This window comes from Dasypus novemcinctus, chromosome 2 (assembly GCF_030445035.2).
Source record: "Dasypus novemcinctus isolate mDasNov1 chromosome 2, mDasNov1.1.hap2, whole genome shotgun sequence".
Taxonomy (NCBI): domain Eukaryota; kingdom Metazoa; phylum Chordata; class Mammalia; order Cingulata; family Dasypodidae; genus Dasypus; species Dasypus novemcinctus.
Window position 1 is genome coordinate 198,470,589 of NC_080674.1, and position 15,544 is coordinate 198,486,132.

The 15,544-nt window shown below is 57.0% G+C and overlaps 1 protein-coding gene across 1 annotated transcript in view; it reads left to right on the top strand.

Annotated features, from left to right (window-relative positions):
• Positions 1-10,776: 10,776 nt before the first annotated feature.
• Positions 10,777-15,544, top strand: part of OBSCN (obscurin, cytoskeletal calmodulin and titin-interacting RhoGEF) — a 227,076-nt gene continuing 222,308 nt past the window's right edge. The window contains 2 exon segments of the mRNA XM_058286343.2: positions 10,777-10,927; positions 14,454-15,462. Of these exon segments, the coding sequence (XP_058142326.2) occupies positions 14,472-15,462 (991 nt within the window). The 5' untranslated portion in view covers positions 10,777-10,927; positions 14,454-14,471.

Below are 15,544 nucleotides of genomic sequence, written 5' to 3' on the forward strand. Positions count from 1 at the left end.
TGACTGAAGTGCCACAGACTCATTGTTCTCACCCAAGTTTCAGTGCATTTTCTTGAATAATTATTTCCTCATTTGTTGTGTGGCCTTAGGATAATTTCCAGTGACTGTAAAATGCTTGTTTTGTTTTGCTTTTAAAAGTAGTATTCTCTAGTTACATTTGTCTCACTGAGGATTGAATCTACAGAGCTCCTCTCTACCTTGTTTCTGAACTAAAGTTTATACCTATGGTTCTCAAACATAGTTACATTGCAGTCACCTGGGGGATCTTTAAAACTCTTGTTGCCTGAAACTCTTCTATGTCCCCCAGAAATTCTGATTTAATTTCCATGTAGTGTGGCTTGGATATATGTTTAAAAATTCTCGAAGTGATCCTAATGTGCAACCAGAGCTAGGAATGACTCTTGTTAGGCATCAGATTGTTGTATGAGGATATGAATAATATGGTGCCATTTTCTTAGCCACACCCACTCAGAGTTCAGTGTCCATCAAGTTGAGTTGGGGTGGGTGAGAGAAGACACCACCTGGGGACAAGCAAATGTCTTTGTGAATGCATTTTAATTTTTATTATTATTGTTTCTGCTTTTTGAATTGTTGCAACTTTCACTGGTGTCAGAACTTTGGTGAAGTTTTGATGACAGCTTTTGAAAGCTTGAATATATTACTCCACTATGAAAATTCAGAAGACTTTGTAGACTTGTTCTAGAGAAACAGAAGCCTGATTCCACTATAGGACTGACTTTCAACAATTGTGGAATTTAATATACCTTGCACATTATTTAGAAAAATACGTGATTATCCTTTAGCCTTGGTTGTAAAATCTTTTCAAAGGGCTCTCAGAAGAATTATTTTAATCACATGAGTCCTATAGGTCAAGTGGAGCCTCTTTGCACTAGGTAGTGTCTGCAATTGACTGATGCTTTTGTAAGGCAAAATAACTATTTCATCCAAATGCTCAGCATTTACAATTTCTTATTCTATAGTGGTATTATCAGGATGTTAACAGAATATACTTGAATGAACAAACTTGAAAATGTTGGCTTGCATTTTTAAATGAATGCAAAAGATGGTTGTGGATGTGCGGATAACATGGTCAGTTAAGGTATCTTTATAGTCTTATTTATTTTTGACAAGTGTTAAATAACTCTATTTTCAGTACAATTTGCTATTATAACTAAAATATACCTGAAGTGATTGTGATGGATTGGTTCTGAACTATTTCAGAACCAGCTGTGAGCTCTCTAAAGAGGTTTGGCAGCACACAGATCCAGGTTTTTGTAAGAGTCAGTGACTGTGGCAGTTTGCGATAATTTTTTGAATCCCCAAAAGAGAAAGTGTGTGTTTGTAAACCAATCTATTCCTCAGGGTGTGATACCCTTTGATTGCACTACATTCAGTTGATGGGCCTTTGATTAGATTACTTGATAAGATTGATTTAGTGCTTTTGATTGGACTACATCAGTGAGGAGTGACTCAAGTTGAGTTCCCACCCCCTTGCTGGGTCTGATATAAAGGGACTTACAAGGACAGACACAGGGGAAAAAAGGGAACTGCCATGTGAGAGAAAAGACTCCAGTTTTGCCCACAGCTGAGCTGCAAGGAGAGAAGCCCTAAGAGATAAGCCCTATGCCATGTGAGAAAGGGCTAGAGGATTGCTTAGGCACAAAGCCCCAAGAGGCTAGGTCCATGGAGAAGCTCAAGAGGACATGAGCCTCATGCCTGATAGCTTGCAGCTGAAATCAGGAAGAAAGTAGAGCAGCTGAGCCGAGAGAGGAGGACCAGAGTGGGAGGCAGGGACAAGGCAGATTGTCTGCCATCCTGCTTCACACACACAGCAGCCAACTTTCGGGAGAAAGCCCCTCTCATGATGCCCTGAGTTGGGCTTTTCACGGCCTTGGAACTGTGAGCTTTTACCCCAAATAATCCCCTTTATAAAAGCCAACATATTTCTGGTAATTAGCATCAGAACCCCTTTGGCAAACAAACAAAAACTGATACTGGGTGAGTGAGGCCATGCTGCTTACAATTACCAAAAATGCTGGAACATTTTAAATGGGAAGGAGGTAATTTTTGGAGGAATTGTGAGATGCTTGACAGAAAAGGCCTAGATTGCTTTGAGGAGACTGTTGGTAGGAATATGTATGCTAAAGAGACTTGATGAGGCCTTAGATGTAAGTGATGAAACTATTATTAGAAACTGGAGGGAAGGCAGTTCCTGTTTTAAAGTTGCAGAGACCTTACAAAGATTAACTCCTGGTGTTATATGGAAGGCAGAATTTGAAAATTATGAACTTGGACATTTAGCCCAGGAGATTTCTAAACTAAATGTGGAAAATGCAGCCTGGCTTCTCCTTGCAGCTTATAGTAAAATGATAGAGGGAAGAGATAAGCTGATAACTGAATTGTTGGGCAAAAAGAAACCAGAAACTGATTCTGGAAATTCCAAGCCTCTGAAAACCAAGCCCCCAGACGATAGCGCCCCATTTGAAGAATTAACTAAACTTGGAACTTGTAAGACAGGATTGAAAATGCAGAGGTTTGCAGAAGTTTCTACTTTCTACCTCCTTATGTTTATTATAGGAGGCTTGCTGTACTGAGATGTTACTGCCTCCTGTCTTTTTGCAACATCTGCTAAAGCTGGCTCTGACTGGTTTTAGCCACCGAGCACGCTAAAACTTCCACTTTAAACCAAGTGTGAGTTGCAACAGAGCACGTTCTGTTTAACCTTGCCTTTCCAAAACCACATTGACCCACATCTCACCGCATCCCCAGCCACTCCCTTCAGCCCACCTTTTCCAGTCAGTATAAAACTCCAGACCCCATTTTACTCAAGGAGACTGATCTGAGGCTTGCCTCCAGTCTCCTTGCTGGTCAACTATGCAATAAACTCTTTCTTTTCTTGAAATCCTGGTGACTCAGTATTGGTTCCTGTGCACATCACGCAAACAGACTGACTTAGGTGTCAACAAATGTGTGTGGATCACTTTGATGAGGCTAAGGAGTTTACAGCTTGTAACTAAGACTCAACTATGGGGAAGCAGATTTGGCTCAAGTGATTGGGCTCCTGCCTACTACATGGGAGGTCCCAGGTTCAGTTCTTGGCACCTCCTAAAAGAAGATAAGCAAGACAGTGAACTGATGCAATGGGCTGGCATGGCGAGCTAACACAACAAGATGATGGAACAAGAGACACAAGGAGGAAAATATAATGAGAGATGATAGAAAGCAGGGAGTGGAGGTGGGTCAAGTGATTAGGCACCTCCCTCCCACATGGGAGGTTTTGGGTTTGGTTCCCAGTGCCTCCTAAAAAGAAGACCAGCACAGAACAAACAGACACAGCAAATGCAAACAATGAGGGAGTGGGGAGAAATAAATAAAATAATTTTTTTTTTAAGACTCAATTGTGGACAGACTCACTAAAGCAAGACTTGTCTTCCTTAAAAAGTTTGGTCCTGGAAGAGCTGGTTTTCCCAGAACTCCTGCACTCAACTCATGTGTCTCTATTCCCATAACTGTTTTGTTTTTTTCTGTGATTATAAAACTTTTCAGAACTCTGAGCTTTGCAAAGGCAATTTTACTTTTCTTCTAAACCAGAATAACTCAGATGCTTTGGATGAATTAATCTCAATGCTATAAATGACGTGGCCCTATGTTTTGCCTGGATGGGCATAGAGACTTAATCACATTAAGGATTTGCTGTTTTGTATTTGATTATCTCAGTCTCCAATTCTTTTTTTTTTTTTTTTTTAAAGATTTATTTATTTATTTAATTCCCCCCCCTCCCCTGGTTGTCTGTTCTTGGTGTCTATTTGCTGCGTCTTGTTTCTTTGTCCGCTTCTGTTGTCGTCAGCGGCACGGGAAGTGTGGGCCGCGCCATTTCTGGGCAGGCTGCTCTTTCTTTTCACGCTGGGCGGCTTTCCTCACGGGCGCACTCCTTGCGCGTGGGGCTCCCCCACGCGGGGGACACCCTTGCGTGGCATGGCACTCCTTGCGCGCATGAGCGCTGCGCATGGCCAGCTCCACACGGGTCAAGGAGGCCCGGGGTTTGAACCGCGGACCTCCCATGTGGTAGACGGACGCCCTAACCACTGGGCCAAAGTCCGTTTCCCATCCAATTCTTTATTTTATAAACTTGTATAGAATTATAAAAAATGTGGTCATGTCTATTATTTGGGAAGTGTCTTTTCCCTCTGCACAATTTTCATTGTTTGGAAAGGATTCCTGAAGAGGGGCATTCTTTGGTCCCTGGGTCCTTGGTTCCCCTGCTCCCTGGCAAGGCACATGGCAGCCTCTCCTGGCCTCTCTGTTCTTTTCTGGTCTCCACGGATGTCCAGCTTCTTGTTTCTGTGGCTTTCTCTCTCTGTATTCATCTTATCTATAAAGGATGCCAGTGATAGGAGTAGGACCTATCCTCATTGAAGTGGGTCGCACCTTAACTGAAGTAACATCGAAAGGTCCTCCTGGGAAGCAGATGTGGCTCAAGTGATTGAGCTCCTGCCTACCACATGGGAGGTCCCAGGTTCAGGTACCAGTGCCTCCTAAAAAAGAACAGCAAGACAGCAAGCTGACGTGATGGGCTGGTGCAATGAGCTGACACCTCAAGATGATGCAACAAGAGACACAAGGAGGTAAACATAATGAGAGACACAACAAAGCAGGGAATGGAGGTGGTTCAAACTATTGGGTGCTGCCTTCCCACATGGGAGGTCCCAGGTTCAGTTCCTAGTGCCTCCTAAAAAAAGAAGACCAGCATACAGCAAACAGCAAATGCAAAACAATGAAGGGTGGGGAGAAATAAAAAAATAAAATAAATCTTAAAAAAAAAGGTCCTACTTACAATGGGTCCAAACCCACAGGAATGGATTAGATTTAAGAGCATGTTTTTCTGGGCCACATACAGTTCCCAACCACCACAGGCAGATACTTATGTTCCTCCTGTAATTCCTCAACGCTCTTCTTGTTGAAAGCCCATCTGAGGACACATGATGAATCCCTGTAACTGATGCTGGAGAAAGGTTGCTCTTACTTGGTGCTCTCTGCTGTCATTTCCCGTATTTTGGGAGGACAGTAAGTAGGCCTTTTGGTGCTGAAGAAAGTAACGTGTCCTACTTTGCAGGGCCGTCACCTCTTGCCTGGAGGTGTTTTGAAGCCAGTGGGGGATCCACCTTTCTTGCGTGCTGTGTGGTTTTGCAGCAAGCTTATTTTCTGTAGCAATATGTACTTGTCAAGCCCTTTTCATCTCTCCTGGAGCTTGCAGCCACCAACCTGCACGGCCCTGGCAGGGACTGATGTGATCCTGGGGTGGGAAGGTCCAGGGAGTGATTGAGACCCAAGAACTGGAGGAGGCAGTGTGCTGTCTCGGAGTGCGCCGTGCTCCCGGTGGGAACTCCAGCCTCTGCATCTCGAGGGGACTGGGAACCCTCCAGCACACGTTTTGCTGAGAAAGGTGGCAGGGGCCAAGTCCTTGCTGGGTGCAAACTCAGGTACAAGAAGAGCTGGCCCGAGACACCTGGCTCCTGTCTTTCCTTCCCCAAGGTTCCTGAGACCTATTCTCACAGGCTCATCCACTTCCTCACCTCCCAGCGCCTTCTTGCCTCACCAGGAACTGCTCCCGGCTCCACCGCCTCATTTTCCTGCTCTTTCCAAGAATGTCAGTGGACTTTCCCAAATCCTGGGACTATCGGCCCATCTGCGTCTTGTCTTACCGGATGCCCTGGGCGCTGTTGAGTGCTCCCACCTCCTTGGAACTCTTTCTACCAGCTTGGGCTCTGTGACCAGTGGCCTCCGACTCCTGCACCCATCCTGTGAATGCGGGTCCGCCCGCATCTCGCTCTGCCTCTCTCTGCAGCTGTGTCGCCCGCTGCACGGCGCTCGCTCTCCCCTGCCTTCCATGGCACTCGAGGTCCTCCTGCAGCCTCGCCTCTCCACCGCACGCCAGGGGCTTGTGGCCACATTCCAGTGCGACCCGAGGGCTCTCGAGAACCTCACACCCAACCCGCTCGCCTTTCCCAGGGCTGCTCCCCGGTCCATGTTTTCCGACTTGTTGAGTGAACCATCATCTGTCCAGGCACCCATGCCAGGACGGCTTTGACCTCCAGGCTCTCTCCCACCCGCCGCTCAACCTGGCAGCCGGCGGCCTGCCTGCTGCAGCTTTTGGATCCCTCTTTCCTCCTGAGCCCATGGCCCTGGCTCGGGCACCACTGGGGGGTCATGTGGCTGCTCCGCCCTGGGCTGGCCCCAGGTGAGGATGCAGGGACGCCGTGTCCTGCCGTGCGTGTGAGAACGACACTCCCCGCCCGGGGTCTGAGGCCCCCCGTGCTGCCACTCCCTGACCCCCGCCCTCCCGGCCCAGTGGTCTGGGCTGGCTCCAAAGAGGGATGCGTTTTTGCTGGCGTTCTTTCTGGCAAGTTCTTCCTCACTGCAGAGCCCGGCACCGCCCTCTCTGCAGCCCCCTTCCTGCCCCGGGCACCTCTAGCTGTCCCTCCCTGCAGCCCCGGCCGCTGGGCGCATGTGGCTTCAGTGGATGCTGGAGGACTCGCTCCTGTCTGGATTCGGAGGGACGGAGGGCGGCAGGGAGGGGCAGCTGCGCTGGCTGGGAAGGGCAGAACGGGGTAGACGTGAGCGACCAGGCCAGGGTGGAGGGGGAGTCGGGCCGTGGGTTCCGGAAGCTCCCGCCCCACAAGGCCACTGCGGGCAGGCGGGGCAGTTTTCCAGGACAGGAGGCAGCCAGTGTTGCTCTGTTCAGAAGCCTCTCATTGGTGGGTGTTTTTGGCCTCTTCCTGCCAGGCATGAAGGGGCATCTGGTGCCCCAGCCGCATCCCAGCCCTGGAGACCCTGGACCCTGCCTTGGGGCCTGAGCTGTGAACTGGGGCTGGTCCTGGGGCTGGTCCTGGGGGCGGCCTCTGGAATCCTCCCAGCGCGTGAGGCCAGCGGGCTCCAGCTCATGCTCCTCGGGGAGAGTGGAAAGAAGGCACGCAGGGAGGAGGAGAGGAAGCAGGTGGTGAGGGAGGGGGAGACGGAGGGCACAAGACAGAGGAGGGAGGAAGAGAGAGACAGAACGAAAGAGAGAAAGATAGAGAGGGAGAGAGAGAGAGTGGGAGAGAGACACACAGAGAGGGAAAGAGAGAGACAGAGAGAGGGGGTAAGATAGAGAGAGGGAGAGAAGGAAAGAGAGAGAGGGAGGGAAAGAGAGAGGGAGGGAGGGAAAAAGAGGGAGGAAAAGAGAGAGGGAAGGAAGGAAAGAGAGAGGGAGGGAAAGAGAGGGAGGGAAAGAGAGAGGGAGGGAAAGAGAGAGAGAGGAAAAGAGAAAGGGAGGGAAAGAGAGAAAGAGAGGGAAGGAGAGAGAGGGAAGGAAAGAGAGAAGAAGGGAAAGAGAGAGAAAGGGAGGGAAAGAGAAATAGGGAAAGATGGAGGGAAAGATAGCAAGAGAGAGTGGGAGGGAAAGAGGGAGAGAGACAGAGAAAGAGAGATGGAGGGAAGGAAAGAGAGAGGGGGAGGGAAAGATAGGGAGGGAAAGGGAGAGAGGGAGGGCAAGAGAGAGAGGGAGAGAGAGAAGTCATAAGACAGGAGAGAGAGGAAGAGAGAGAAAGACACACAGAGAAAGAAAGAATGAGGGAGAGAGAGGGAAAGAGAAGAGGGACCAAGAGAAAACCACAGAGGGGATGAGGGAGAAAGAGACAGAGAGGGAAAGAGAAAAAGGGATACAGAGGAAGAGAGAGACATAAACAGAGAGGGAATGTGTGCTTGTGATTGAGAGAGGGGGTGCAATGAGGGAGAGAGTGACAGAGAAACACAGAGAGAGGGACACCCAGAGAAAGGGAGAAAGAGAGACAGAGAGAGACAGACACACTCAGAGGGGAAAGAGAGGAAGAGGAGTGGGCCCCACTTTGGAATTTGTGTCCCTGAGTGTGATGGAGTTGGATTCAGATGTGACCTTTCTACACATGCCTCTTCTGTAACTTATATTGAACCTGTGGTTGGTGCTAGGATTGGTGTATACTCAGGAGACTTGAATCTCTGGACTGTCCATGTGCCAGCTGGGCCCTGAGCCTCAGCAGAGTTGCAACACCTACTCTCCGGTTCATTGGACTTACCCAGCCAGCTAACAAGGAGGTGAGGAAGGTCAACCACCACACCAGGGAGCCAAGAGTGCCTGCAACTGCAAGAAGGAGAACCGCATCCATCGTCCATGTGGGATCTAAGCCCCCTGTCGATCTAGAGGTGGAGTGGACATCACCATCCCAGGGTCCACAGGATGGAGGAATATAATATGGATTGGAGTGGACTTGCTGTTATTCTACTATAGAACTATTGTGACTCTAGCAATTGAAGAAATTCTATCATTGATGTGGAGACAGTGGCCATGGTAGTTGCTGAGGGCAGGGAGAGGGAAGAAGAGATGTAATGTGGGGGACATTTTTGGGTCTTGGAGTTGTCCTAAATGATATTGCAGGGACAGATGCTGGACATTATATATCTTGCCATAACCCACTGAATGGACTGAGGGAGAGTGTAAACGACAATGTAAACTATAATCCATGTGGTGCAGCAGTGCTCCAAAATGTATTCACCAAATGCAATGACTGTGCCACAATGATGACAGAGGCTGTTGATGTGGGAGGAGTGGGGGGGTGGGAAGTGGGGTATGCGGGAACCTCTTATTTTTTAATGTAACATTGTGTGTGATCTATGTATCTTCAAAAAAAAAAAAGGCAATTAAAGAAAAAAAGTGGTACTGCACGGTGACCAGATCGCGGGAAGCGGACGTCCTCTTCAGAGTGTCGCAGCAGGTGGGTGGAGAAGAGCTCTGCCAGCCCCTGTGGGCCGCCAGGCCCAGAGCCTCCTGCGGCCAGGCAGCCTCCGGGGCCTGCAGCAGCCTGGCCAGACCAAGCCCGAAGGCACCAGTGAGTCACTGGCAAGATCCAGCCTCTGGAAACCCTGAAGGACCAATGTCCTTCTTCTCGGACAGCTCCATTGCCAGGACGTTAAAAAACAGACAACAAACAAATAAAAAAATGGAGGGGGACTTATAGCTTAAAAGAGACACGGAGGACATAAAAAACCCAATAAGCAATGCTGGTGGTGGCGTTTTGGGGCGGCACAGGGCGGGGAAGTGCTACGAGGAGCAATCAGGTGGTTCCTCAGGGCACAAAGAGGATCAGGTTCCTGAGGCAGGTACAGGTGGGTGCCTTTTCAGGTCTCATGCAGGTGTGCTTTCTCTGTTTGCAGCTCTTGGTATCTGTTATATTTAACAGTCAAAAGCTTCCAAGAACAAATTCTGCTGGTCCTTCAAGGCTTTACTTCTTCCAGGCCAGCATGGACTTGCCCTCCTGGTCTCCCACAGCCCCTGTACCAGAGGCAGGCGTGAGGACGCTACCGCCTTCTCCCCAGGAAGGTGTGCAGCCTGTCAGCACACACACACACACACACACGTGCCCCGTGCGTCAGGCGGCATGTGTGCAGAACACACGTGCACTCCGCATGCACACATGTGCCCCGTGCGGCAGGCGGCATGTGTGCAGAACACACGTGCACTCCGCATGCACACACACCTATGCATGGGTGGGGGGTCCCACAGTCTCAGGGCCCGCAGCTCCAGCCTTTTCCTTACTCACTATGTAACACTGGTAACCTTGCCCTTAGAGCCTCCGTCTCCCCCCTGAAAAATGTGGGGTGGGTTTCTGGACTTGACTTGGGTCAGCCAGGGCAGGGATGGAGTGGCTGAGGCCAGAAAGGGGGACCAGGGGAGGACATGGTGCCCTCGAGCTGGCTGGGGTGAATCCAGGATTTGGGGGCTTTGGGTTAGAGAGAAGGGAAGATGGTCTGGTCACCCCGTTCCTGGCCGTTCCGCCTGCTCCCTGCCCCGCCTCCAACCTCTGCAACCCAGTTCAGGCCGTTTCCTCCAGCAGCCTGGCCCACCTCCCCTGCCCGGAAGCTGGTCTGAGCCCTTCGCTGCGGCCGCGATTGGGTCCCGAGCTGGTCCGTGCCCTGCCCCACGCCGGCGGGGAGCCCCCTCAGGGGCTGGGGGTGGAGGGGCTGCCCAGGTGTTCTGGCCCTGGTCTCCGCACTCAGCCCGGCGCTCCCTGCCAGAGGCTGCTGCCTCCTCCCTCAGACCTGGGCCCTGAGGGCAGGAGGGAGGACTGGTCCTTCCCCGTAGAGCCCCCCGGCAAAGCACATCCTCTCCCCTCGGGCAGGGCCAGGCCCGCGCGGTGCCATTTCATCTGTCCCTTCGGTGGGGACAGTGGAGGGCAGCCCCTCCTCGGGCGTGAAGCAGCAGGTGCTGTGGGTCTCACCTGCCCCTCCACTCACTGCCCGCCCACCCAGCGCCCCTCAGCCCGCTGAGCGGTGGAGGTCCCAGGCTGAGTCCTCCTGGGACCCCGGTTCCCACTTTGGAGACAGCAGAACGGTCCTCCCTCAGAGCGGAGCTTGCCAAGGAGATCCTGCCCGGCTCTCGGCAGGCCTGGACGTTTACAGGCAGGACACGGAGCTGCAGCCGCCCGGGTGCAGGGCGCTCGGGCTCCTGGCTGGCCGGCCCCCGCTGTCCACCCTCCCACGACTCGGGGGTGCTGGGCTGGGGACAGAGGCTCGGGCCTCCGCCAGTCCTGGCTGGAGGACACAGGCGTCCTCTAACCCCCGAACCCCTGCCCTTTGCCTCCCTCGGGCCCCAGGGCGAAACCCAATCCCCGGGTGATGACACCCGGGCTATTTTGGAGCTGGGCTGGGCTGGCCGGGTGGGGGCGGGCTGGGGGCGGGCCCAGCCTCTCCAGCCTCTCCAGCCGACAGCGCTGGCTGTCCTTTCGTCCCCGTCCAGTCCGAGGGAGGGCCGCAGTGCCGGCTGCTCAGCGGCGCACCGTCCGCTCCCTGGGCCTTCGGCGGGCTGAGGCCTGCGGCCCCCGGCCTCAGTGCTGACCGGAGCCCCTTGTGGGCACAGGTGAGGGGACCCCAGCCTATGCCCCTGGACAGAGCTCGGTGAAGGTCACGGGTCTGGGAGGCGGAGGGCCAGGGGTCTTTTGAGGAGGGAGCTGAGTGCCCACCCCCAGCCGTGACGGCAAGCTCCCAGGGAGCGGAGGGCCGGCTGGTGCTGGCCTGGCATGGGAGGTTTGGAGCCTGCAGCAGGGCCTGCTCCCCTGGCCCTGGCAGCCGCCCGGGGGGTCCAGCGGCCCTGCCCCCAGCTGCACTGAGATGCGCGCTGACAGCTGGGGCTATTTTGGGCCTGTTGGCTCAGCGGAGGGGACAGCCAGAGGGGGCATCTGACACCTGACTCCAGGACAGAATTTACCCTGGAATACAGGGGCCCGCCAGGCCCCAGGGGTCTAAGGTGGGGGGCAGGCTCCGGGCAACCCTCAGACGTCTGTTCTGGAAGGCAGTGGGGTCAACAGGCTGCAGATTCCGTCCCAGGACGGTGGGGAGAGCTGGGGAGGGCTGGGGAGTCGGGGCTCCCAGGCGGCGGCCCAGGGAGGGCAGGAGGCAGGCTGGGAGCGGGGCTCCGGTTTCTCTTGTGTGTCTGAGAGTTATTCCCTGCTCTGGGGGTCTCTGGAAAACAGGCCCAGGCGCCCTGCGGAGTCCAGAGCAGAAAAGTTCTGTGAAAGCAAGGGCGAGGGGCCGGCGAGGAGGCTGCGGGGCCAGGTGGGCACGGGTCACCTACGGGGAGGGCTTCTGGGCCCCAGGTGGTGGTTCTGAGCCCCTGGCAGACAGGAGCCAGGAGGGCAGGTATTGCCGGTGCTGGGTGGGGGCTCCCAGGCTGGCGGCTGGGGGAAGGGCTGACGTCCTCTCCTCCTGCTGGGCCTGGGGCTCCTGCTGCAGGTCAGGCTGGCTCCGGCCCACGTGTGAGCTGGGCCCACACTCCTGTCCTGTCACCCCGTGTCACAGACAAGGCAGTGCGGCAGGTGGCTGGGGCTCCCGCAAAGGTCTTCTGAGCACAGGGCCACCCACTGCCGCATGTGGCCGGAGGCAGCCTGACCTGCAGCCATGCGGGCAGAGCAGGAGCCCCAGCCCAGCAGGAGGAGAGGACGTCAGCCCCTTCCCCCAGCCGCCAGCCTGGGAGCCCCCCACCCGGCACCGGCAATACCAGCTTAGGTGTCTGGGCCCCCCCGATCTGCGCTGTGGCCCTTGGGGTGTCCTCTCTGGCCTCGGTCCTGTTGACCGGTGGCCATGCCTGCCTGGCAGGGCGGCCGCAGGCCTCAGGGTGGGGACATCTAGGCGAGCACCTCTGCTCTCTTCTTCCGGGGGGTCAACACCAGCACTGGGCAGTCTGCAGCGGCTCGGGCACCACCCCTGGCAACCCCTGAAAGGCTTCGGACGTCTTGGCTCACGCTTGCGCGGCCAGGATTCATCGGTGTCACTGGTCAGGGGTGGAGCCAGTTCCTCCAAAACAGGTCGGGCGGTGGGGATGCGCCCTTCCTCCTGAGATGCCTGGCCACACGGCCCGGGGTCTCTCCTCCTGGCCCCCACTCACTCCCCTGCCCCTGGCGCAGCCTCCACTGACACCTGTGTGGCCAGACCCAGCACCAGGCACGGGGGATGGCAAGGGGAGGACGAGGCTTCCTGTTTGGGGGTCCAGAGACCAACCAGGGCACTTGGAGATGGTGCTAATCAGCGTAGCCCTCCGCAGCTGGGGACATCAAGGCCTCCCGGGGAAGGGATTTGGCCGAGGGCGCCCGGGGGTGGGGGTCAAGAGGAGCTGGACTCGGGCTGCGGTCCTGCTGTGGGTGCTGGCTGCCCAAGGCCCTCCCCTGGCTGGAGAGCGGGGGGCCCGGCTCACGCTGGGGGACGGAGGTGCTGCCCGCACCGTGAGTCAGCAGCCTGGTACCTGCCGCCCCGTCCCCCGGGGCCCAGCCCTGGGGCCCAGCCTCCTTGCAGGGGATTAAAGGGGATTAGGTCCCTGAATCACAGGACCAGGAGCTGGAGGGGCCTGGCTCCACTCCTCCCACAGTGGGCAGCCCGGGCCCAGACCCTGAGGCCCAGGCCGAGGGCAGCCTGGCGACCGCTGGGCTGAGGCCGCTGTGTGTTAGCGGGGCAGGGAGGTTAGAGCCAAGCTGGCTGGGGGGTGGGCAGCACCCGTGCTGGGCGTCTAGCTGGGCTCAGCCTGTGGAGGGTGGAGGCCGGTGGTCAGCCGGGGGCTCGTGGCATTGGCGGTTGACAGCGGTCTCAAATCTCCAGCCCTGTTTCTGCAGCTAGGGCCCAGAACTGGGCAGTGGCCAGGCCACTTGGAAGTAGCTTGGTCCAGCTGGTCGTACCTTGGAGACCTCCTGTGCAAGGCGGTCTCCAGGTTGTCCTCTCCCAACTCACACTGCTGGCTGTACCCTACCCCCTGCTCCCTCCTGCTCCCAACCCCACACCAGGCCCCACGGGGCATGCAGGGAAGGGAGGGTCTCGACCTGCCCTCAGGGTTTCTCCACCTGCTTGGGGAATAACGGATGGGAAAGGCTCTGGGCTGTCAGCCTGAGGACAGTATGGGCACCCCAGGAGGGCTGGGGCCCTGGTGTGGTCGGAAGGAGCTGCCTGGGTGGGGAGGGGAAGGTGGTTTCGCTGTGCAGTTACGAACTCACCCAAATGGGTGTGGAGGTGAGGGGCCGAGACCCTGCGTAAGAGGTGAGACTCGGTCCTGGTGGGTGCTCCTTTGGAGAGGCTTGGAGGGTGTCCCCAAGACAGCAGGACTGGTTCTGAGCACAGAGCTTCCTGCTGGAGTCCAGCCCAGGTGGGGAGGGTGGTGCAGTGATGGACAGAACCCGTGTGTAGCAAAGAGGGCCGGCTGGAGAGAGTGGGAGTCACGCAGGAGAAGCCGGGGCTGGGGAGGAGGCTGTCCCTTCAGAGCACATGGGTCCGAGAGCCACGGTGCCATGACTCGGTGCCCTCTGGGTGTGCAGGGCTGTGTGTGTGGAGGAGGGTGGCAGGGAGGAGCTCGTGCCTGCTGTGCCCTCCCATGGCCAGGACCAGGTGCCGGGGGTGCTCCTTGAGTGGGGGAGATGTAGCGGGCTGCAGTTTTAGGCACCCAGTGGCAGAAGGTGTGGGGAAGACACAGGACTCTGGAAGGGGGGTCTGCACAGGGAGGCTACTCGGGAAAGAAAGCCACAGGCAAGAGTGCAGACGGGAGGAGGAGACCCTGCCTGGGTGCCGGCGGGGGTCCCTGGCCTCGGGACTGGTGCTCCAGGGACATCCCAGCGGAAGTGGAGCTCCAGTGGAGCGAGTGGGACTGGGCGGGGGGAGAGCAGAGGGGGTGCTCTCACCAGTTAGAAGAGTCCTCCGGGGGAGGCAGGGTCCCAGAGAAAAATAAGCCAGTCCCCCCAATCCCCGGAAGGAGAAAATTCACACTTCCCACGACCCTGCCGCCGGGCGAGGCTTCCTGTGGGGGTGCACGGGACCAGGTCGGGGCGCCGTGAGAGGAGGCGCGCGTCCAGGTCTGCCTCGGCGGCGGGCGGGGCGCCCCCCACCCTGACCGCCCTCCCCCTCCCCCGCAGGCCCCCGCCGCCGCCCTCATGGCTGGCTCCTCGTTCAGCGGCGCGCCGCGCTTCCTGACGCGGCCCAAGGCCTTCGTGGTGTCGGTGGGCAAGGACGCCACGCTGAGCTGCCAGATCGTGGGCAACCCGGTGCCGCAGGTGAGCTGGGAGAAGGACCGGCGGCCCCTGGACGCGGGCGCGCGCTTCCGCCTGGCGGAGGACGGCGACCTGTACCGCCTCACCATCCTGGACCTCACGCTGGGCGACAGCGGGCAGTACGTGTGCCGCGCGCGCAACGCCATCGGCGAGGCCTTCGCCGCCGTCAGCCTGCAGGTGGGCGCCGGCGCCGCGCTGGCCGAGCAGGCGCCGCACTTCCTCCTGCGGCCCACGTCCATCCGCGTGAGCGAGGGCGCCGACGCCACGTTCCACTGCCGCGTGCAGGGCAGCCCGCCCATGGCCGTGAGCTGGGCCAAGGACGGCCGCCGCCTGGGCGAGCCCGCCGCGCCCGACGCGCACCGCGTGCAAGTGGAGGCGCACGGCGAGGCCAGCGCGCTGCGCATCCGGGCCGCGCGGCCCCGCGACGGCGGCACCTACACGGTGCACGCCGAGAACCCGCTGGGCTCCGCCAGCGCCGCCGCCGCGCTCGTGGTGGACGCGCCGGGGGGCGCGCCGGGCCCTCCGGGCGGCTCCACCGCCGCGCTCCTGGCGCACCTGCAGCAGCGGCGCGAGGCGATGCGCGCCGACTGCCCCCCGACGCCCCCCGGCGTCGGCACCCGCACCTGCACCGTGACCGAGGGCAAGCACGCGCGGCTCAGCTGCTACGTGACCGGTGAGCCCAAGCCCGAGACGGTGTGGAAGAAAGACGGGCAGCTGGTGGTCGAGGGCCGGCGCCACATGGTGTACGAGGACGCGCAGGAGAACTTCGTGCTGAAGATCCTCTTCTGCAAGCAGGCCGACCGCGGCCTCTACACCTGCACCGCCTCCAACCTCGTGGGCCAGACTTTTAGCTCCGTGCTGGTGGTGGTGCGCGGTGAGTGCGGGGCGGCGGGCGGGGGGCAGGGGGCGCTCCTCAGCCGTGGGCAGGCTGCGCTTCCCTGCCGCGTGCCTGGGCT